We start from the raw sequence: 24,605 nt of genomic DNA on the forward strand, positions 1-24,605 counted from the left end.
AGTTTCATCTTCTACTAGACTACTAAAATTTTCTCCATATCACCACAAAGCTGCTTTACTTTCTGCCATTCATGTGTTCACTGGAGTAGCACTTTTAATTTCCTTCAAGAACTTTTCCTTTGCATTCACAATGTGGCTGTTCGATACAAGAGGCGTAGCTTTGGGCCTGTCTCGGCTTTCAACAAGCCTTCCTCACTGAACTTAGTAATTTCTAGCTTTTGATTTTAAGTTAGAGATGTGTGACTCTTCTTTTCACTTGAACACTTAGAGGCCACTGTAGAATTATTGACTGACCTATGTCAATATTGTTGTGCCTCAGGGAAGAGGGGGGCCCGAGGAGATGGAGAGAGATGGGAGAATGGCCAGGAAGTGGAGCAGTTAGGACACACGCAACATTTACTGTTTGTTGTCTCCCATGGGTGCAGTTCGTGGCGCCCTAAAACAATGACGATAGTAACATCGAAGATCACTGATAACAGATCAATCGCCATAACAGTTATAATAATGAAAAGGTCTGAAATATTGCGAGAATTACCAAAATGTGACACAGAGACACAAAGTGGGCACACGCTGTTGGAAAAATGGTGCCAATCGACTTGACACAGGGTTGCCACAAACCTTGAATTGTACAAAACACAGTATCTGTGAGGTGCAATAAAATGAAGTGTGATAAAATGAGGTGTGTCTGTATATACAAGGCATGCGGTATTTTTTTTTAAATCTGCATAAATTAGGCAAAATATATGATGGTTACCACAAGATCTGAGTTCTCTCCCCATATCTGCTATACCATTACAGAATATTTATGAGCTTGCTGCCACTAAAAATAAAATGACATGAGAATAAAGGGACACTATTTGTTATCAGAACCTTTTATGATTCATGAGGGAACATCTTTCATTTATTCTGTGTATTTCTAGCACTTCCATTGAAACAAACATTGCACTAAAGCTTGCTCTCAAAAACCTCATAGTCTAGTTGGTGAGAAATAGAATTAATCTACATACAGGTCCACAATGTTCTGTCCGCAATCCTGAAATCCAAAAATCCTCTGGAAAACACAAATTCTTTTGGAAAGTCTGAGTTAACTTCTTCGGGAACAAAACCTGACTGATGTTGGGTGGGACTTACAATCTCGACTTGTCTCTTTCACTGCGGACACTCACACGTTTCACGGTTCCTGTATGTGTCCAGTAGACTGTGCGGTCCCAGGACCCACTGCAGATACAGCACAAGCACCACCTTCCTAGATCCTGCAGATTCGGACTGGGTGAGGGATAGTGGATCAGCACCGTAATACAGCAAACACTTTGTTAGAGGAATGGACGGGGCTGGCATGAGTTTCTCACTCTGATGCTTCGCAGAAAAGATGACCTTTAAGTCAAAGGGAAAGGCCACTTTACACAGAGCTCAGGGGCATTTCCCATGGGGCATGGGATCGTAGAGAACACGGCATCTATGCTGAGCACTGGCAGCTGACGAGGGGGAGTGGAGGGTGATGTCTAGACAAGTGGTTCTCCACGTGTTGGGTTTCAGGACTCCAGTCCACTCTTACAAACTGACAACCTCAAAGAGGTTTTGTGTACGTGCATTACATCCACTGAATTTATCATATTACATATTAAAACTAAGAAATATTAAAACATTTTATTCATTAAAATAGTAATAAATCCATTATGTGTAAACATAAATACAATATTTTAATAGAAAAATCACTATTTTTCCAAAGCAAAAAAAAAAAATTAGCGAGACAACTAGCTATGTTTCATTTTTTGTAAATCTTTTCAACGTCTGATTTGATAGAAGGCAGCTGGATTCTCAAATATGCTTCTGCATTCAATCTCTTGCAAGATGCTACTTCGACTGAAGAACAGGAAGAAAATCTAGTCTCACATAGATAAGTTAGAAAAGGGAGGAGTATTTTAGTAGCCTTTTTAGAAGACTGTGGATAGTTTTGTTACTATGCTAAAATTTGACAAGTGGTAGCTTCTAAAAAGTTAGTTGCAATGTGGAATCTGAAACTCTCTCAGTGAACTTTTCATACTATTACCTCAACATCCATTGATCTCTTTTGTATTTTCAATGGATCTTTTACTCAGGCATGGTTTTGTGACATCAGGTGTTTGTCATTTGGAAAACATGGTTCTGTGAGTTATACAAATCTTCCAAATGTTGATACGCTTCACTCTCTTCCTTCCCCTTTCTTCCCATACACATCGCTCATAATATCACCGATCTCATCAGAAAAGTCTGTAAGTATTGTGAGGCTGTCAGGCTCACAGTGGTGGTATTCGTTTTCCAAAATTCTAATTTCTGCTTGAAAGCTCAAATTTTATCATTAGCAACAATATAGTCAGTTGTTATCCTTGAAATGTCAGGCTTGTTTCATTTCATTCATTTTCAAGAAAACATCTGCCAAATACTCAAGTGTGAATATGCATACGTTGCCTGTCAGTCTTTCTTTCAGAGTGACTAGAGTTCAGCTCATACTCATACAGACACAGAACTGCTTTTCCCTAAGACAGTCATTCTACTTTATGCAGCAGAAGTACTTCATGTGTACTTGCTATTAATATTAAAAGAGATGTGTCCTCGAGGTTTGAGATTTAACAAAATCAACACAGATGCTCTTCAACTAAGATGGTATTAAGTCTCAATAAACCCAATGTAAGTCGAAAATATCGTTAAGTTGAAAATGCACTTAATACCCTGATTAACCTATCATAAAGCTGAGAAATTGTAAGTTGAGCCACTGTAAATCAGGGACCATCTGTACATTTTATTGCTTTGTTGTTTTATTTTTTTTTTAACCATAAGTACATGGTAGTGAAGAAAATAATGACTAGTCATATGGTTTCATGTTAAGGCCTTGTTTTGTGTGAAGGCACCGTTGCTTCTATATCGTCTGTGCAAGTATCAATATAGTAAAAAAGGAAAGTGATGTCTTTGTGTTATTATGAAAATAGTTTTGACCTTGTGGGGCCATTGGAAAGGTCTCAGGGACTCATCGGAGTCTGCAGAGAATACCTTAAGAGCTGCTGGTTTAGATCATAACATGCTTTTGTCTTTTTTTTTTTTTCTTTTTGAGATGGAGTCCTGCTCTGTCGCCCAGGCTAGAGTGAAATGGTGTTGTCTCGGCTCACTCCAACCTCTGCCTCCTGGGCTCAAGTGATTCTCCTGCCTCAGCCTCTCGAGTAGCTGGGATTACAGGTGCCCGCTGCCACGCCTGGCTAATTTTTGTATATTTATTAGAGACGGGGTTTCACCATGTTGGCCAGGCTGGTCTTGAACTCCTGACCTTGTGATCTGCCCGCCTCGGCCTCCCAAAGTGCTGGGATTACAGGCATGAGCCACTGTGCCCAGCCTAGATCATAAAGTGTTTTATATGCCATATTGACAAGTATAGGTTTTATCCTATAGGCAATGGAAAGCCATTGATGAATTTTAAGAAAAAACAACATGCCCATATTTGTGTTTTAGAAAAGTTACCTTATCCATAGTGTGAGGCATAGACTTGAGAGGGCCAAGTTATTGGCAGTGATTCTAGATAAGGGTGATTGTGCTAGGCAAGGTCAAAGATGATGATGATCTGACCTAGAAGGTAGGATCTAGTGACTGGGGAGTGGGGTATGAGTTTGGAGATATTTAGGAGTTTTCTCTAGGGACTGACCTGTGAGAGGTAAGGGAAGGAAAGAATTCATTCAGAGAGATTTCTAAGAATCTGACTTCAGTGAGTAGGTAGATGATGGTGGTACTTTAATTCAGATAATCAATACAAGAAGAAGAGCAGGCTAGGGCTGGGAGAAGAGCAAGAGGAAGATAAATTCAGTTTATGACAGGTCTAGATTATGCAGTCTATGGTCCATCCAAATGGAAATGTCCAGTAGTAGTCAGAAATGTGAATTGAGGGCTCAGGAGAAAAGTTTGAATGGTGATGAAAATTCAAAATTCATTTGTCTGGAAGTTAACGTGAAGGGATGAGATTGTCCAGGGACAATCCAATACATATATATAAAACAAAATAGGCCCTAACTAACACCATTATTTCAGTGCAAAAAAGAAAAGATGGGAATAAGAATGGGAAAGAGGGGTTCCGAAAGGTAGATGCCCCAGGAAAGTGCTGCCATAGAGCTAAGAAAGTTTTTAGAGGCTAGTCCGTGCAGATTAAATCATTGTTCACAGGTGTTCATGGTCTTCTAACTAGAGTCAGTATATAATTTTCCTGCCTCATTGATGTGGACAGAAATGAGGCTGAGGATGCAGGGCTTTCTTTCAATCCATCCTCTTGCACTTCTGTAATTTACCATGAACAGGATATCCCAGACAACTACTAGTCCAAGCCGACTGTACAAACGCGTAGAGCTGGCCTGAATCTGATCTAAAGCCTGGAGTCAAACCCAGTCAGTCAATGCATATTCTGAATCTGAGCCACAACAGCGACCTGCAGACATGTTGCAAAAATAAAAAATAAATGTGAGTGAAAGTCACTGAGTCTCCAAAAGTGTTTGTTAGGCAGCATTACTGTGGTAATATCTGAGCAGCAGAAGATCCTTGTTAAATGTCATAAAGAAGTCAAATAGGCTTCTCAGATTAGATAGTAGATTTAATGTCCCTCTCCCAACACCAAATAAAATGAGTCAAGAAGAGTAAAAGCCAGCAAAAATACACCAACAGAACAATATTGGGTGATAAGGTAGACATCATACAAAAAACCATCAAAAATCTGGGGTCAAGGAAAGAAACGTAATTCTGGAGCACAGTGAAGAGTTGCACAGGGGCTTAACTTCAAAACTTGCCATGCCCCTAGGATCATTATTTTGTGTGAGTCAAAATTCTGAGAATTCTCAATACTATCACCAAATTTGGAGGAAGGAAATGGCATGGCAGCCTCATCTTTTTCCTCTTCTGGCTGAGAGTAGGGGAGATGGATGTGGCAGAAAAACAGATAAACATCAGGGCTGGCCACCTCAGAGGAAAGGACTTCAGGGATATACACAAAATTGGGATCATTAAAAACTCAAAGGAAAAGAAGATGCCGCTCCCAGGTCGGCAGTGTGAACCCTGAAACACACTTAACATAGTCTCAAAGCGAGAACAGTCAGTTCAGCCAGATGCATGCTGGTTTGTGCGCCAGCTCTGCCTTCCCCTTCCCTCAGGTCAGAGAACACACAGAGACACTACAAGTCAGTTTCACTTACAAGGAGAACCACTATGCTTCATTTGCTATTTGAATACTGAACATGTAGACATATCTCAGTCACTTACTGAATTTATCCTGGTTAATCTACTACACTTACACGAGAAAGAAAGACTTCTTCAGGAATGCCTCAGAAAATGCAAATCACTTCCATGGAGGAGCACTCTGTCTATGTCTGCTGGTCTGCAGACAGAAAAGTCTGCGGGTCATGTCTGCTGGTCTCTCTAGCCCAGGCTTCTCACAGCAATCTTAAATGCTCGATGAGCCGTGTTCACACATGGGAAGAAAATGTGAACAGGAACACTGCACCCATGTAACATGCCATTCAATCATACAGGTTAGCCAGCAGACATTCTTAAACATGAAAAAACTCAGGGAAGACAGCACCATCCAGTCAATTAAGAAACAAATCAAAGTAAAAACTGTGGGAATGGAGACACTATGGTAAAAGGCCTCGTATAAGCACTGCATAGATGGAAATATAGCATGAGAATTAAACTATAGGATACGGTTTAAAAATTGTGAATATCATAAACCCTGACAGTGTGAAAATACTACTACTATCCAAGATAGGAGGTGGCAGGGAAGGGTTCTCTCCTCATACGGGAGAAACTATGAGGGTGCAAATGTACATGTTTTTCAGCCGAAATCAACATGTTCTGTCCAAAACTTCAACAATTCCTCTGTTTTACTCTAGTTTCTTTCATCTGTTGAATTAAAGTAAAATTAAAGATTTTTCTAAAACAACAACAAAAAATCTGTAGTATTCATTTCAAAAGCCTACTCAGCTTTCTGTTCTTTTCGCCTTATACATAGTAGGATATCGGAAATAATGTTTACCTTAATTCTATGATGGTTATTTCTGGGTGATAGGATTTGGGGTGACTTTAAAAACTGTTACTTTTTTATTCTTGCATTTTAAATTATTTATAAATGAGCATTTATGACATTTCTACTTCTTCGAAAACAAGAGAATAGATTTTCTTTATAAAAAAAGATGGATGCAAATATGCCACGATGTTAATTAATGTTGATTATGGGTAGTAGGAATATAGATATTTTCCTCTTTGTACTATTTTGTATAGTTGAGGAATAAATGGGAGATAAAAACTGGACCTTTAGTATCGACTACTGTGGTAGATTTAAGATGGCCTCACAATCTATGCCATTCCTCCCAGAGAGAGAATGGCCACTGTTTCTCCTCTCCTTGATTCTGGGCTGGCCCTATGATCTATCTTGATCAATAGAATATGGTGGAAGTGAGTTTGTGAATCTTCCCAGGGCAGGGTTTAATGGAAATGCAGGTTCTGCTTTTACCCCTTTTAATTCTCTTTGACATCAGCTACTAAGTGAAAAGTCTGATTAATCTATTAGCGAGAAAGGCCATATGGCATGGGCCTGAAACCAGCTCAGACATTCCAACCCCAGCCAAGCTTTCTGCTGAATGTAACCTCATGAAGCACCCCAGCCAATGCCATACATTGAGCAGATGAACCACCCAGCTGATCCCTGCCCAAATTTCTGATCCAAAGAATTATGGGCAGATAGCTATTGCTCTAAGCCACCAAGTTTTGGGGTATGCACTGGTGATAACTCTTTTGAAAGGTGTGACTTTGAATGTAAGGAGTGAGGTAAGGCAGTAAATAAGTGATAAAGTTTTTTTGCTGTTGATTTTTAAAAGATAGTGTGTTACAGCATAAAAGATCTATTCTTGGCCAGATGTGGTGGCTCATGCCTGTAATCGCAGCACTTTGGGAGGCTGAGGCAGGTGGATCACCTGAAGTCAGGAGTTCGAGACCAGCCTGGCCAACATGGTGAAACCCTGTTGCTACTAAAAATACGAAAATTAGCTGGGCATGGTGGTGGGTGCCTGTAATCTCAGCTACTCGGGAGGCTGAGGCAGGAGAATTGCTTGAACCTGGGAGGTGGAAGTTGCAGTGAGCTGAGATCATGCCACTGCACTTCAACCTGGGCAACAGAGCAAGACTCCATCTCAAAAAATAAAATAAAATAAAATAAAATAAAATAAAATATCTATTCTTATGAATTTCATTCATTTGTGTAACTCTTTTTACACTAAAGGAATTCCGTTTTGTAAAAGATCTTACTTCATCTGTTGTTTCTTGGACAGTGAGGATCATGCCTGCTGTTAGTCTCACCTACAAGTATTCCCACAATGTTCAATGGATTTCTTCAGGCTGGTAGCTTTTCCCTTTTTACCAATTTTTATTGCTTCTCATTGCAAAAGTGCTGCTATAGTTTAAATATAGACAAAACTAAAAAAATCTTAAATTCTGCCACTTAGAGGTATCCACTAGTAAAATTTTGATATAACTGTAGTCTTTTTTTCTCTTGAGTCATACTTTTGTTTTGCAAAAATGAGCTCATATCTATATGTTTTGGAATGTGCATTTTCATTGAAAAATATCTTGTGAACATTTTCAATATGCTTAAATATGCTCTCCAACATCATTTCGTATAGTGCACAGTTTTCAGTGTATTTGCTATAGTTAAAAATATAGAAAGGATATAGAGAATGCTGGTGTTGCAGGTACCTGTCACATAAAAGGAGCTTAATAAATAATTACTGACTGAAAGGATGAAAGCCAGAACAAGCATTTTTTGATTAGCTAAAGTTTAGTACGATTATTAATTGCCACCTTTGGGCAAATTCTGAAAATGGGTCAAAGACTAGGTATGTCTCTCAGGCAATTTAATAATGATAGGTATTGCCAAATTATCCTTCAGAAACGTTTTATCAAGTTATATTGCACCTGACTGGTGACCCTTTAAGTGGATTTTAGTATACCTCAAATTTTCTCTAGAATTAGTTTAATGATTTATCTGCAGAAATATTATTATAAGCTCTGACAGAATGAGTACTAGGTTTACTCTCTGTCTCCATTCTCGATCACCAGCTTGAAAGAGCTCAGTTCATCATCAACCCAGAAGTGGAGTGAAGTATGTTTCACAATTAGCATGCACACTACTTTTATGTCTCTATTGAATATATCTGCAGACAAATGTATTTGGTCCCAGAAAATCAAGCCTCGTAGTGGCTATGCCTCTTTCTGAGTAATCTACTCATGTACCTAAATCTATGTATACAAAACACTTAAATATAATCAGAATGTCCAAATCAAACAACTGCTGCAAAAATGTTATATCATTCATGAAGAGAGAAAAACAGAATGACAATATCTAGGTTCATTTTGGCACTTGGTCATTTGAGTCATTTTCATGGACAGAATGTAGTACACTGGGGTATGGTATAATAGTAGTTGAGGCTCTCAAGTAAGACAGATTGTGGCTTGAAACTGTCTCTGCCAATTGTTCAGCAGGATGATCTTGGGCTATTTAACCTCATAGTCTCAGTTTCCCCATTTGTAATATGGGGATAACAGAAATACCTTCCTCATGAAGATTACTATAAGGCTTAAATGAGATAATGGAACATGAGATGAATGAAAATGGCAGAGCGTGAAACATAGTACATGTTGAGTAAATATCAGCTATTTTTCGCAGTACTTTTTGTGATATAGCCTTAAAAAAGGAGCCAAGGCAATGAGCGCTAATGAATCAATGACTTTAGCAACTTTAATGTAGATTAGTAAAAAAGAAATGTCATTTACTTTATGTATAATCTGAGTGAGTGAATCAAAACTTAGATATATCTTACCTACATTGTAATTTTAATTTTTTATTTTCAGGTAACATATGGTACATATGGTTTCTATATATATTATAAAACTGAAAGAATTAATTAAATTATTATTAAATAATTTAAAATTTAATTATTAAATAATTTAAAAATTAAATAATTAAAACTGTAAGAATTAGTTTAAAATGAGCAACTGTACTAATTATAATTCTTTCAAGATTTTTTAAATCATCAAGAAACTACCAGAACTATGTTGTCAGGAGTACATTAATATTTTCCATTTTTGCTTCTATTGAGATTTGATTGTTCATTTAAAATTTGGATATTACCTACCACTTGGTATTTGGACATAAAGTGAAAAAGAAATCCACTTAATATGGAAATTTTATAGAACTAAAACAATTTAAACAAAATATGCAACGCAATTTATGTGAAGCAAGATCTGTTACACAGATCAATGGGGGCACTTCTTGTATGTTTGTAATTGGAAAAAAAACTTGAAAGATGTTTTTAAACCACCAGAATATGAAAAAAAAAAAACCTTTTTTTTTTTTTTTTTTGGTCTCCATAACACAGGTAGGGGAAATAAGCTTGCAGGTGGAAATATATAGGAAAAATGTCATTAACAAAAAAATAAGTCCTCACTAGTAAAGTGAGGAGGCCGGATGTAAAGGCCTTGAAGGTTTTGTCCATCTGTTAAGGCTTTTTATTCTGTCTAGTGTTGTCTCAGCTTAAAGGGAATACATAAAAAGCAACTGACATTAACACTAACTCTTCCCAACGTTACTCAGATTGCCTGCAATAGGCTATAGAAAAAGAAGATGCAGAGGTCAGGCAGGAAAGGGCAGCTATAAAACCCAAATTTTTCTTCTATCGTTCTTTGCTTTGTATGATGACTCTACACTCTTTGAGTATTGTTATGTCAAACTAAAGTCGCTGAAAAATAATCTTTTGCTGGGAATTCTTTAAAATTTTTTTGTTCTCTTTTAAGCCTTATTTATAAAGGTTTCCAGATGCTTATCCTCACAGATTAAATCCAGTATGATGTAGACACTTACAATAATATTCACTGCTATGAAGCCAAGAAAAAACTACTTGGAGATCTAACTGCCTATCACCGAAAGAATCGGGGTCCAGGGAATTTTCTGTTGCTATTAAGGGTGTGATTCTCTGAAGTCATTTGGAAACAACCTAGTTTCTCAGCAAAAACACATCTTTCCTGTACTGTGTCGAAGCACATCAAATGGCTGGCATTCCAAGCTTCGAACAGGTTATTTCTCATTATGCGAATACATAATGAAAGGATGTGGGCAAAGAACAGAATGCAAATTGGAAGCTGACTTCCGACTTTAACAGCCGGCAGTGCTAGGCTCAAACAGTCATTCTAATTTCAAGAGACAGTTCCAAAGTGGTTCTCAAGAGAAAGGACAGGGTATTTTTAAAATATTTGTTCAATGTGAATGGACTGGGCTTGCCAAAAATGACTTTTTATGCTGGCATGCGATCTCTTAGAGGGAAGTCAGCCTGAGTCACTGGATACATCAAAGGTAGAGTCCAGTGAATGGAATTACTGCAGGCTGTGTGAACAAGCCAGATACCCGCATTCATCTGCCCACTGCTGGGATTTCAGCCCTCCTTTTAATTACATTAAAGCAGCTGGTACCACTGGTTACTGAAGTCTTCAGATTACCTTGATTGCTTGGTCATTATCTCTAATCAGCTGCTTCTTCTCATCTTCAAACTTTTGTCTAACATCCTGGAGCCGCCTTTCTGCAGCAAGCTGCTGCTGGCTGTTCTCCTCTTTCAGAGAGGAAATGGTTGTCTGAAGTTCTGCTATGATCTAAAATGAAAACAGCATGCTATCACTTCAAATTCTTCTGGGAGAGGCATCTATTTATATGTATTGATGCTTAACAAAAGAATGGATTTGACAAAACTCTATTCCACAAATTAAACATTTTCAATTAACATATCACACACTATAATGCATGAAATTCCATACAATAAAAGACTTTAATAAAACTGTGAATGGTGAACAACTGCTGAACCAAATATACTTGGAAGACGTTTCCACTCTAACATTCCACAATATTTACTCATCAGAAGAAAGAACATCTGTGATCTCAAAAATATGAAAAGTGTCAGATTTTATTTTACTGAGAAACATACTTATTAGAATGAGAAAAGCTATTCTGCTTTTCATAATGCTTTGAACTGTAATAACCAAAGAAAATAATGAACAGAGTTTATTCTTCAGTCACCTAATTCTAGACAGTAATTTCTGGGAATTCACTAACGTTTGTGTATTGTGTTTAACACTTTACATTCTTATGTCATATACTACTGTGAGACAAGTATTATTATTGCCTATCTTTTTTTTTTTTATTTTAATTTTAATTTTTGAGATGGAGTTTCATTCTTGTTGCCCAGGCTGGAGTGCAATGGTGCGATCACAGCTCACTGCAACCTCCGCTTCCGGGGTTCAAGTGATTCTCCTGCTTTAGCCTCCCGAGTAGCTGGGATTACAGGTGTCCGCCACCACGCCCAGCTAATTTTTTGTATTTTTAGTAGAGATGGGGTTTCATCATGTTAGGCAGGCTGGTCTCGAACTCCTGACCTTCAGGTGGTCCACCCACCTCGGCCTCCCAAAGTGCAGGGATTACAGGCGTGAGCCACTGCGCCTGGACTGCCTATCTTTTATAAATGAGGACACAGAGGCACAGAAAGAGGACAAATATCTTACATTGTTGAAAATGACATCCAACTAAAGAGACAGGCAGGATTTGAACCATGCAGTCAGACCCATCACTGCACTAACTGGGTCCTTTAGCCTGCCAACTTTATTGTTTCTTTCTTTCTTTCTTTCTTTTTTTTTTTGAGATGGAGTCTCACTCTGTAACCTAGGCTGGAGTACAGTGGTGCGATCTCAGCTCAATGTAACCACCTCCTGGGTTCACACCATTCTCCTGCCTCAGCCTCCTGAGTAGCTGAGACTACAGGCCACCACGCCCAGCTAATTTTTATATTTTTAGTAGAGATGGGTTTCGCCATATTAGCCAGGCTGGTCTCGAACTCCTGACCTTGTGATCCGCCCACCTCAGCCTCCCAAAGTGCTGGGATTACACGTGTGAGCCACCATGCTTGGCCACTCCCTTATGTTTCCTTAAAACAAGGTTTTGGTATTGTAGGGAAGTTTATACTTCCAAATAGGTTGTTTTCTTCCTAACTCATGGATACTTATTTTGGTTTACATGGTGCCATTTTCATTCACTCCTGTAGTATTCCCTACATTTAAGAATCTGTTCTCTCCCAGACAGGGTTCTTCCAACTTCTCAAATTAACCATCTGATGAGAAACTTTTATATTGAATCAGCCTTCTGAGAGCACTGTCCTTCCTTTGGTTTGGATGTATCCATTTCCTTGCAAATTCAATAGCGATGACTTTTTAAAAGCAGGAAATAGTCATTTCTTCTAATAAAAGAAACAACATTAGGCCCGCATTAGAATATAATTCTTTTGGTCCTAAGCAGGGGGGAGGGCAGTTGGTGAGAAACACTGGACAAGTTATCTTTCTTGCAGCTCAGTTTTTCCAACTACAAAAGGAGATTACAGCATTATAAGGCAATGAACAGAAACTGTCTGGAGTCCCCCAGAAGCCAAATGCTATAGAAATACTAATTGTTACTACTGACATAAATAGTAGCATCTTGACAATAAAATATAGAGTATTTATGCTTTGAGAAGTGAGCAAATTCACTGTACCAAAGTTTGACACTTAGAATTTGTCAATAATCAAATATTTAGCCAATTGTGAAATGACAAAATATATAATAGCAATGTCAATATTATTACATGCAAACTTGAGCCTTCTGCTATGAGTGGAAACATTCATTTACTGAGAATGAAGATGTTTTTCATACATTTTCTGAATTTTGATTAAATATTGTTTTCATTCTGGCATCAATTCAATTAATTCTCATAGCATTTCCGTGAAACAGGAAAGGTTAAATTCTCATAGTAAATGTCAAAAATTGATGCGCAGAACAGTCAACTCACAGTCACAGAGCCAGAGGAGCCAGGGATAAAAACGAGTCAGATTTCCTTGGCCTACTATGAAATTTAAGATTGATCTTTTATGAGAACATGGGACCAAATGGTAACAAACAACTTACTATTTCAATGTTTTAAGCTGAGTAAACTATAACTTTGTAGAAGTGGGTTTAATTCTGGAGAGAGAAGAAGGGCAAGAGAGAGAATGAGAGAGACAGGGTGTGTGTGTGTGTTTAGTTCTGTGCAGTGTGACACATGTATAGATTCATATATCCACAACCGCAGTCATGCGATATATTTTTAAAGTACAAAGTATTTTTTTCTTAAAACAATACTGAGATTGAGACTAGCTTGTAACTGACCAAAGAATAAAGATAAAAATATACTGGGATACTTCAAACAGTCAAAGGCCATGGAACAGGGATATTTCTCATTTTCAGAACATTTAGGACAAAATAATTCAGGTTTTGAGGTGGGCGGATCACCTGAGCCCAGGAGTTCGAGACCAGCCTGGCCAACATGGCGAAACCCTGTCTCTACTAAAAATACAAAAAATTAGCCAGGCGTGGTGGCACACGCTGGAATCCCAGCTACTTGGGAGGCTGAGGCTGGAGAATCACTTGAACCTGGGAGGCGGAGGCTGCCGTGAGCCAAGATCGCGCCATTTCACTCCAGCCTGGGCAAAAAGGGTGAAACTCCATCTCAAAAAAAAAAAAAAAAAAAAAAAGAAAGAAAGAAAAAAATGCAGGTTTTGGAAGGGACTACAAGTGAAGTCCGGGATGTTCTAAGAAGGACATGCTTGCTTTTGTGTGGAAAATAAAACCTTATATTCTTTGGGGGAACAAGGAGAGTTTCCTTTGGGGGAAATAATGAGATTATTTTTGGAAAGCTATTTTTAAAACTCAGGAAGGCGACATAAGGGGGAGAATGTTAAAACACTTCAGGTGAAACAACTTGGCTAGATAAATAGATAAATTATTTGGTTGAATAGACTCACAGGTGATACGGATATGGAACAGTAACTAAAATAAGGATAATTTAAAAAACAAGATTTAATACTTTAAGATCGAGAAATAATCATAATAATCAGATTAACATGCTTCAGGTAAGGAACAAAACTCTAATGGTTGTAGACCTAGAGTATAAGAAAATGGACTACTTTCTCCTAAGCTCAGTGTATATAATAACTGGCACCCAGTTTAAGTAGTAGAACTATAATCGGGGTAAGTAATAAAAAACCATCACCTGGCAAATTGTATTCAGTTAACCTACCCTTCTTGTAGAATAATAATGCTAAAAAAAGGTTCTAAGAAAAATGAAAGCTAATCTATACATCATAATGAAAACCCTCCAGTTTTGATTGAATCATAATTAAAAACCATAAACAAAATGCTACCACTCAACTAAATGTTTATACTGTATTAGTTTCAACGAAAGAAGTGGATTAGATAATTTTCATATGGATATTAAAAATTAGTATTTTCAGAAACAAAAGGAGAGCTATTTTGAGCTGATGGCGTAAGCACTCGAACTCATGAAAGTCATAATAGTTAATAATAGTTAACAATAATTGTTAAGCAATTAATGCTTTGCAAAAATGTTAGTCGTCTTAAAAAAAAAAAACCAAACAAACAGGATCCTAAATAGGGGTTAGGATTTCATCTTCAACTCATTCTATTGTTTTTCAGATTGTAGTACAGTTTGAGAGTTTTACAAAACTCTTCTTTAAAACATGATACAGTAGAGAAGACACGCCACTTAAGAAGCCATGCTTAGGAAGGTTAGGTGAACACGGAAGCTTCTCATAAAATAAGTGGATGCCCCGTGCATTCTGGGTTGGCCCCCAGGAGGCTGGCACAGAGATGGGCACAGGGGTCATGTGGAATAGTCCCAGCTACTAATACGCCTCAGGTGTTGGGCAGTGTGGGGCAGCGGTAGGAGACACTCGTCCCTTGGCAGCTGGCAAGCTCAACTAGCATTCAAACTTCAGTCCTGCCCATGTTTCTAACTGTGGACATTCTGGCAAAATGGCAGTATCTCTCCTTGAAAAATGGCCACTAGATGACTGGGCTGAGTGAGGAAAACTGTATTAATATTGAAGAGACAAGGTAAATATCTAATCACTTATTATTCCAGTGTTTTAAGAGGAGTAAACTCCAGCATTCATCACGACCGCAGTGTTTGCATCATCTGCATTCTTTTATTAAGATTAAAAAATATGTGATTCTGATGGAAATGATATTTGGGGGCATGCCCAGAGATGATGCAAACACTGCAGTGGTGGCGAGGGTGAGTGCTGCAGATCTCAGAACGGGCACAGTCCTCAGGTGTGCCAAGGGTTCAATGTACGTGCTCTATTAGGTCCTAAAGGCTTGATAAAATTGTGAAAAGTAAGCAGCTTCCTCTAAAGGAGGAAAATCTTTAAAATATTTTCCAAATTTAATCTTATGCTCTCTGAGGTACCAACACATTCATTACTAATGCATTCATTTTCTTTTTTTCAGAGAGGGATTTTTGAAAATCCAACAGAGTTAAGCAACTTTGGTTTTAGTGTTCTCATCAGCTTAATGAGATGTGAGTTAGAGATTCCAACAAACTATCACTTAAATATGGAGAGATCCAATCCACAGTCTTGTTTTATAATGCTCATTTTTAAATAATCTGACATGCTTCTCTGAACTGACTGGCACTGTAGACTAATGCTTCTCAAATGCCAGTTCACAGATACAAATATTTAGAAGTTGGCAAACAAAATATTATCAATGTAAGGTTATCATCCTAACTTTTATGAAAAGGATGGACTATCTTTTATTATATTACACCCTTTCTAAGATTTTTTTGGTGTTGCGCTGTCCCTTGATTAATGAAATGATGGTAATAGTGTATGATAGTTGTTACTAGTTGGTTTTTCCTTCTCCACCTTCCAGTTAGCAACCCTATGCCTCTCCAAGCTTTTCAGGGAGATTTTATCAATTTGTGAACACCCAAAAACATGGTGTCTGAAGCAATAATCTGTTCCACCTCCCAAACTTTTTTTCATTCTTCCCTCCCTCCTTTCCTCTTTCTCTATGGCAATTTTAGTGCTGATACTATAATAATTGACATTCATTAAGTGCTTTAGTGTGTACTAGGCACTATACTGAACACATTTTTGGCATTGTTTTACTTAATAGTTAAAACCATCCTATGAGGTTGGTACTGCTCCTCTATTTGACAAATGAGGAAACTGAATTCCAAAGAGGGCAGGTAACTTGCTCAAGGTCATGGAAGTGGTAGGGCTGGTATTCAAATCCAGGGGTGCTGGACTCCAGAGCTCAGGCTTTCTTCTGCATTAACTTATATTTAATTTGTTTTAATATCAACTAATCAGGCTTCTTCATACATTCCTTTAGATAAATACTCCTCTTTACACTCTCATTATTCAGGCATTTTTATTAGCTATCTTATATCTCACTCTCGGTCTGTTTCCCTCATTTAACATAAAGCGAAATAAGCAGGATGTTAGGATATGCCAACTGGGGATTTTTAATGTTTTAATTTAAACTTTAACTTTTGGCCTAAATAGATTTCTTTTGATTGCAAGAATCTTTTTCGGTGGATTAAAAGGATATTTCTCCATGTTCTTTCCTCAAGGAAGGGTTGGAACAATGGCAATCAAGACATAATTATCATTTCTTACACAAACACATATGACTCTTCATTTGGACAAAGACTTTTTGCTTTTCTAATGGGATGTGAATTCATAGAACTGAAATTTTAGGCCAGGTGTGGTGGCTCATGCCGGTAATCCCAGCATTTTGGGAGGAGGGCGGATCACCTGAGGTCAGGAGTTTGTGACCAGCCTGACCAATATGGTGAAACCCTGCCTCTACTAAAATTACAAAAAATTAACTGGGTGTGGGGGTGTGTGCCTGTAATCCCACCTACTTAGGAGGCTGAGGCAGGAGAATCGCCTGAAGCCAACTTGGAGGTGGAGGTTGCAGTGGGTCAAGACCATGTGATAACACTACAGCCTGGGCGACAAGAGCGAAACTTCTGTCTCAAAAACAAACAAAAAAATGAAATTGTATAACTATCACCAAAGTTTTGTCATATTAAAAATGGAAGGGATGGGCCAGGCGCAGTGGCTCATGCCTGTAATCCCAGCACTTTTGGAGGCTGAGGCAGGCGGATTATGAGATCAGGAGATTGAGACCATCCTGGCTAACACGGTGAAACCCTGTCTCTACTAAAAATACAAAAAATTAGCCGGGCGTGGTGGCAGGCGCCTGTAGTCCCAGCTACTCGGGAGGCTGAGGCAGGAGAACGGCGTGAACTTGGGAGGTGGAGCTTGCAGTGAGCCCAGATCGCGCCACTGCACTCCAGCCTGGGCGACAGAGCGAAACTCCATCTCGGGAAAAAAAAAAAAAAAAAGGAAGGGATTGGACCAGGCTGGTAATGTTAAGGTTAAGAACTTCCACTTTGAAGTCAGATCCAGACTGGGTCCTGGCTTAGTTACTTGCCAACATATGTGATCTTATCTCTCTGAATCTTAGTTTTCGCAAATGGAAAAATGGCACCAATAATAGTTCCTAATTCCAGAGTTATTGTGAAAGACTGAATGAGTCAACATGGTTAGTGCCCCATGAACATTAGATATTATTATTGTTTTGTTGTTGTTACTACTATTATGTGGCAGTATGTGGTAGTATGGTAAATTCTAGTTTACTACCAAATACCACTGTATATATAAAAAAAATATGAAGACAAGCTTGTTTTACCAATCATTAGATATGCTCACAAAACCAAATGGCTTAACTTACCTACCTACCTGCAAAGTAAAGATAAGTAGTATTTATTTGTTCTAGAATCACTTACACAAGTAAGGAATACTTGGAGTTCCTTAAATGATACTATTGGATATCACTGTAACGACTTATGCTGAAAAAGTACTCTGAGCATTGTATTTCAAGTAGAGACAGGCATTCAATTATTGGCCTTTCTTATACTAAAACTACAATAGTAAGTACAAATAGCAAGTTATGGATGTAGGGACTTAGAATTCTCTTTTTCCCAAAAGGAGTCAACAGTTGAGCTGCAGACTTAACCTAGAATTATTTGTCATTTTGAATTTTGTTTGAAGAAGGCTTTAGGTAGAGCAAAACGGAATATTACAAAAAAAGCACAGATAGTACCGAACTGCTTACATCACAAATGTAGGTGTGTATCTCCTGTCCTTGTGAAGTATGTTTCAGCCTGGGCTTGTTCAAGTGTACAGGCTGGTTTTACAACATCTGAGTGGGTGTGTGTGTGTGTGTGTGCGCGCGTGCACATCTGTGTGTTGTTTCAAGTGGTTAAATATGCCTAATTTTTCTTGATTTTTAATGACTGAAATATTAAAACCATATTCTGTTTATTTGTATACGCATAAAAATATACCATTTCACAAAAAAACTGAAAAGAATGAAGTTTAACTTGTACAAAGGTTTTATGTGGAGGTTTCTTTTTTGTTTTGGTTTTACCTGGTTTTCTGTCTTTTAATGTTGCTTACCTGTGAAGATTTGGCAAGCTTCTGAGTGTATTCCTTCTCGATCTGCTTCAGCCTGCTGTTGGCCTGAAAAACACACGTACATGAACACATACACAGTGACCTGTGAGCCTGGTGTCTCTTCCACATGCCTATCACCAGGCAGCTGGGATGCCTGCCAGCTGCACCGCCCTTCTGGGGCCGCCAGAAAACCACAGGGCTTGTCTTTGATGTGACGCCAACTATTCATCGCTTAAAAAGCGAGAAAAAAAAAGATCGCTTCTGCCAATTATTAGACAAACATAAGACTTCTGTGGATAGAAAGAGAAACGGAGAAAGAGAGACAGAAATAGACGCAGCAAAAGTATGAAGGCTCAGAAGGTAAAGTAAGGGAAAGGGAGAAGAAACAAGAGGGGCAAGGGAAAGGGAGAGGGAAGTAGAGGAAGAGGAAAGGAAGGTAAATTTAATATTTTTTCACCTTAATTAAAAAATAAAAGAAATAGATGCTTCTGGACAAAGGAGAGATGGGATTTTGAGAATCACTGAGCAAAGAGTTGAGCCCTGACTCTGCCAAATGCATAAGAGCTACTTTTTATAGTGACAAATGTATCTAAATCAAACAAGTTTTATGTCCTGGAAATAGGGTGGCCTTTCCAGAATCAGTCCACATTGCTTAGAACTTGGTTATCCCCTCTGCCACTCAAGTTCCAATTCTTTTTATGTGATCTGTTTTCTGCTCTCTGGAAACTTTTGGGATCTTTATTTCATCGTCAGTGTTTGAAAATGTCACCGTGTCGTGCCCTAGACTGGGTCTTTTTCCCATCAATCATGCGGGCACTGAAGAGGCTCTTTCAGTCTGAACTTGCTTCCTTCACCGCTGGGAAAGGTTGGTCATTCCTCTCATGATTTCCTGTCTCCCTGTCTGTCCACCTGTCTCTCTCCCTGTGTGTATCTCTCCCTGCAACTCTGATTTTGTACCTCTTAGGTTTAGTGTCTCTTTTTCTTGTTGTTTCTATGTTCCATTTCTTTGTCTTTTTGATTATTCTTAGAATTTCCTCAACTTTTCCCTAAAACTTTATATTCTGCCATCATATTCATAATTTCCAACAGTTCCTTTTTGTTATTTGAACAGCATCATCATCATCATCCCTCTTTTTACAGATGAGAAAACTAAGGCACAGAGAGGGTAGTAACTTGCCCAGCATCACACAGCTAGGAAGTGATGAAGCCAGGACAGAAACTCACACTTTGGCTGCAGAGCACAGGTGCTCCACCAGTGAGAGCACTGCATCATGCCTTGCAATATAGTCCTGATATCTATCTATCTATCTATCCATCCTTCCTGTCATCCATCCATCCATCCACCCATCCATCCATCCATCAGCTATCTGTCTATATGTCTATAACTATCTATCTATCTACACATATATTTTAATTTTTTTCTGCTCAGTAGAATGTGCTTTTTTTTTTTTTTTTTTTTTTCCTGAGTTCCCTTTGTTTATTTACTTTCACCTGTCTGTTTTGGTCTTTGTCTTTCACTTCAGATACTTTCCTCAAATATCTGGTGATCTTTGATGTCCTTTCTTATTCAAAATGAGGCCTCCAAAGCTGTACAGAAGAATCTTGCATGTGGACGGGTTTGTGGATGGGTGGGAATCACCACAGGGTGTGCTACAAAGGGGCCTGCACTCTCCCATGCCAGCATCTGACTGGATTTCCCTCTTGGATCAATTTGCCCAGAGCTGCATCCTCCAGTTTCCTGCCAGGCAGCACAAATCTGACGGCCAGTATTTTCAGAAGGACATCGAGGTGTTCAGGAGAGTGACTCTAGTGCAAGGCCAGCCTCACATTTCCCCTCAACTATACCTGAGGCCCTTTCTCATTCCATATCTCCAGAGAGCAAACCAGGGGGAGGGATGGGGGCAGTCTTGGGATAAAATCTGGGCCTTCTGCTCCAAATACAGACTTTCAACCAATCCTCCAGGTCTTCACTTCACCCCATACCCAGTCTCTCCAATTCCCGAACCTTCCCAAAGTTCTACCACGGGAAAGATCTTGCTGCTTCTAACTGGTATCCTTCAAGCCTCCCTTCCCCCAGAAATTGTTCAGTTTTTAGGATTCTTAGTTCTGCTAAGTTAATTTCAGGCCCAGCCTTTTTCAAGTTCTCAATGCTATTGATTTCTTATGTGTAAGGTTGTCTCTTATTTTCTTTGAAAAAAATTATAGCATAAAAATCTTAATACCTGAGTCTCATCTGTAGAGGTTCTGATTCAATTTGTCTGGGCTACAGGCTGGGCACTAAGATTTTTAAAAATCTCTGCTGCTATTTCAAAAGTTCAGCCGAGGTTAAAAACTACTGGTTCACGCCTTTTTCAATTTCATCACTTTCATTTTGATGGGACTTCCACAGGGAGCAGAGATAAAAACAGGTGAGCTCTGTTCCAACTACCTTTAGTTGGAAGCAACTTATTTTCATATCACAAATAGGATGAGGAAGCAATCCAACGCTCACGGCCCACTCTAGGCTCACCTCTATGGCGGTACTAAGGCTGAATTGGTCACTGTTGGTTAATCTGTCTCTCTCCTACTAGATTATGAGATCCTAGAAGGCAGCTCCTAGCCCCTAACATAGTGTTTGGGGCATAATTGTTCGTCTAATGAATGAGTGGATGTCATACAAGCCCTTTTCCTCTTCTATCGCCTCAGTCCGTATCTCTGAAGTTTTCCTTTCATAACCATTTTTTTATGGACTTAAGTTTAAAAGCAATTCTTTAGAGTTCATTCCATGAATCTCTTTGTGTCTATAATCCCATCGAGTACACAGGGTAGTTTTGCTTCTTCCAGAATAGAGGCATGTGACTAGTAAGCCATCAGACTTGACTCCAGCTCTATGACGATTAAAGCCGCTCTCCATCAGAATTAGGGCTACTCTGAACCTCTTGAGGTTTATTTGTCTTGGCTCACATTCTGTCGCTATTTTTTTGGTCACAAAATGCTTAATAAAGTATTTGTTGCTTTTAAAATAAACACTTAAGAGCTCATACCATGTCCCAGGCACTAAGTGCTTTAAAAATATTCACCCACTAGAAAATCTAAAAATTAATTCTAGTGTCATAAAGATGAGGTTACTTTTCCCTAAAAATGCTGGAGTCACGGATAATAATTCGTGCAGGAAAGCCTGTGTCTTGGTGGCAACTACTCTTCAAGAGCTTATGGCCAGTCCCCAAATCTCACAAACCCAATGAAGCTCCTTTATAACTAAATATCCAATTCATTCATCCACTCTAGGCAGCTGGACAATAGCAATGAACAAAACAGCCAAGAATCCCTCTCTATGTTTATGAAACATCTAGAGAGTAAACAAAGTAACTTTGAAAAGTTATATGGTGCATGTGCTATGGAGAAATATCAATCAGGAAAGAGAGAGAGGAAGTGATAAAAGTTAGGGGCTACTTTATAATTTTAAAAATACTGAAGTAACAGATGGCCTCCCTGAGAGGTTGACGTATGAACAAAAACGTGTAGGGGATGAGGGTAATCTCTAGGGAAAGAGCATTCCAGGCAGAAGGAAGAATCAGCGCAAAGGCCTTGAGGCAGAGGCATGCACAGCATGTTCAAGACACAGTATGGAGGCTGTGAGCAGTGGCTCACACCTGTAACCCAGCACTTTGGGAGGCTGCGGCAGGCAGATCACTTTAGGCCAGGAGTTCGAGATCAGCCTGGCCAAAATGGTGAAACCCTGTCTCTACCAAAAATACAACAATTAGCCAGGTGTGGTAGTGCACACCTGTAATCCCAGCTACTCAGGAGGGTGAAGCAAGAGAATCACTTGAACCAGGAGGTAGAGGTTGCAGTGAGCCAAGATCACACCACTGCACTGCAGCCTGGGCAACACAGCAAGCCTCTCTCGCCAAAAAAAAAAAAAAAAAAAAAAAAAAAAATCAGAGTAAAGGCCAGTGTGGTTGGATCAGTGCAACCAGTGGAACATTGGCTCCCTCAGACAACACAAGGCTGTGAGAGAACCAGGTCCTGCACGGCGTTGAATGTCATTGTAAGGAATTTGGCTTTTAAGATCAGTGAAACAGAGTCACTGAAGGGGTTTGTGTTAGTCCATTCCCGCACTGCTATAAACCAAACACCGCACGTTCTCACTTGTAAGTGGGAGCTGAACGGTGAGAACACATGGACACATTGGGGTGGGACCCACTGGAGCCTGTAAGGGTTGCAGGGAGGGAGAGCATCAGGAATGCATGCTGGTCTTAATACCTAGGTGATGGGTTGACCTGTGCAGCAAACCACCATGGCACATGTTTACTATGTAACAAACCTGCACATCCTGCACATGTACCCCAGAACTTAAAATAAAAGTTGAAAAAGAAAAAAAAATACAAATAAAAATAATAAAAAGAGAAATACCTGAGTCTGGGTAATTTATAAAGACAAGAGGTTTAATTGTCTCATGGTTCTGCAGGCTATACAGGAAGCATGGCTGGGGAGGCCTCAGGTAACTTGCAATCGTGGTGGAAGGTTAAGGGGAAACATGCATATCTTCACATGCCCAGAGTGGGAGAAAGAGAGGTGGGGAGATACTACACACTTCCAAACATCCAGATCCCATGACAACCCACTCACTATTATAAGAACAGCACCAAGGGGGAAATCCGCCCTCATGATCCAACCACTTCCTACCAGGCCTCACAGTCCAACACTGGGGATTACAATTTGACCTGAGATTTGGGCGGGGACACACACCCAAACCATTTCAGGGTTTCAGTGTAGGAGAAATACATGATTTGACATAGGTATTAATAGGGCCACTCCAGCTTTTGTTTGGGGCAAGAATGAAGCAAATAAGACAGTTAGGAGGGTACTGCAAATAATCTAGGATGGCAATAGAGGAGGTGGTGAGAAGGGGTCAGATTCAGAGAAAAATTAGAAAGTAGAACCAACTGGATATACTGTATAATGGAAAGAGATGAGTCAAGGATGACTTCAAGATTTTTGTCCTAAGCAATTAGATGAATGAAGTTGTCATTACCTAACATGGGAAAAACTATAGGTGAAATAGGTTTTTGTAGAGAAGATCAAGAGATCAGTTTGTACTTATTAAACTTGGAGATGCCTATTAAATGTGCAGTATTGAAGTATTTGGGTATTCAAGTCTCTAGTTTATGGTTTAAGGTCTAGGTTAAAACTTTAAATTCAGAAGTCATCAGTTTATACAGGGTGTGTGAAACCATGCTACTGGATAAGATCCCAAGATTTCCAGTGTATATACTGGATGAGATCCCAGGTATACACACAACAAAGCAGAGGTCTAAGTATACTCAGCCCTGGGCCTGCAAATGTTAGGAGGCTGGGACATGAGGAGGAAACAGAAGCAATAGCCAGAGAGTCAAGAAATCAGGATAGGCTGGTGGCTCATGCCTGTAATCCCAGCACTTTGGGAGGCCAAGGCAGGTGGATCACCTGAGGTCAGGAGTTCGACACCAGCCTGACCAACATGGTGAAACCCCGTCTCTACTAAAAATACAAAAAAATTAGCTGGTAGCGGGTGCCTGCAATTCAAGTGACTTGGGAAGCTGAGGGAGGAGGATCACTTGAACCTGGGAAGTGGAGGCTGCAGTGAGCTGAGATCATGCCATTGTACTCCAGACTGCCTGACAAGACTCTGTCTCAAAAAAAAAAAAAAAAGAAAGAAAGAAAAGAAAGAAATCAGGATAATATGTCATCCTGAGCCAAGTGAAGAAAAGTGTTTCAAGGACTACTCAGCTGTGTCAAATGCTATGGGGAGGCCATAGAAAGTGAGGCCTGAGAATTGATCACATCATTTTGGCAACATGGAGATCACTGGTGATAAGGATAAAAGAAATTTTGTTGTAGTGGGAGACATGACAGCTAGATTAAAGGAAGTTCAGAGAGGAGAGGCACTGGAATTTGTTCAGAATTTTATTATAAAGGAAGGTGAGAAATGAGATGGAAGCTACCCGAGAAATGGGTAAATTGAGAGATGATTTGTTTTGTTTTTTTGGTAAGCTGAGGAAATTAACAGCATGTTCATAGGCCGATAGGAAAGATCTAGCAGTAGAGAGGGGGGAAAAACCAGATGACGCCAGAGCTTTCCTAGAGACATGTCCTTGAGTTAAGGGGAGGGATATGTCATGGAGTGAACTGTGTCCTCCCCAAATTCC

General features: G+C 39.2%; 1 protein-coding gene across 39 annotated transcripts in view; it reads right to left on the reverse strand.

Annotated features, from left to right (window-relative positions):
* CEP112 (centrosomal protein 112) overlaps positions 1–24,605 on the reverse strand; it is a 537,142-nt gene that overhangs the window by 97,397 nt on the left and 415,140 nt on the right. For 36 of the 39 annotated variants that reach the window (XR_012426034.1, XR_010581949.2, XR_012426035.1 and 33 more), the window contains 2 exons: positions 18,439–18,501; positions 10,549–10,698 (listed from right to left, as the gene is read on the reverse strand). The exons of the other annotated variants lie outside the window; for them this stretch is intronic. Coding sequence is in view for 33 of the 36 variants with exons in the window: in XM_074020167.1 (XP_073876268.1) it covers positions 10,549–10,698; positions 18,439–18,501 (213 nt within the window). In the remaining 3 variants the exon portion in view is untranslated. The remainder of the gene's footprint in view (positions 1–10,548; positions 10,699–18,438; positions 18,502–24,605) is intronic. 39 annotated transcript variants of the gene reach the window in all.

This window comes from Macaca fascicularis, chromosome 16 (assembly GCF_037993035.2).
Source record: "Macaca fascicularis isolate 582-1 chromosome 16, T2T-MFA8v1.1".
NCBI lineage: Eukaryota > Metazoa > Chordata > Mammalia > Primates > Cercopithecidae > Macaca > Macaca fascicularis.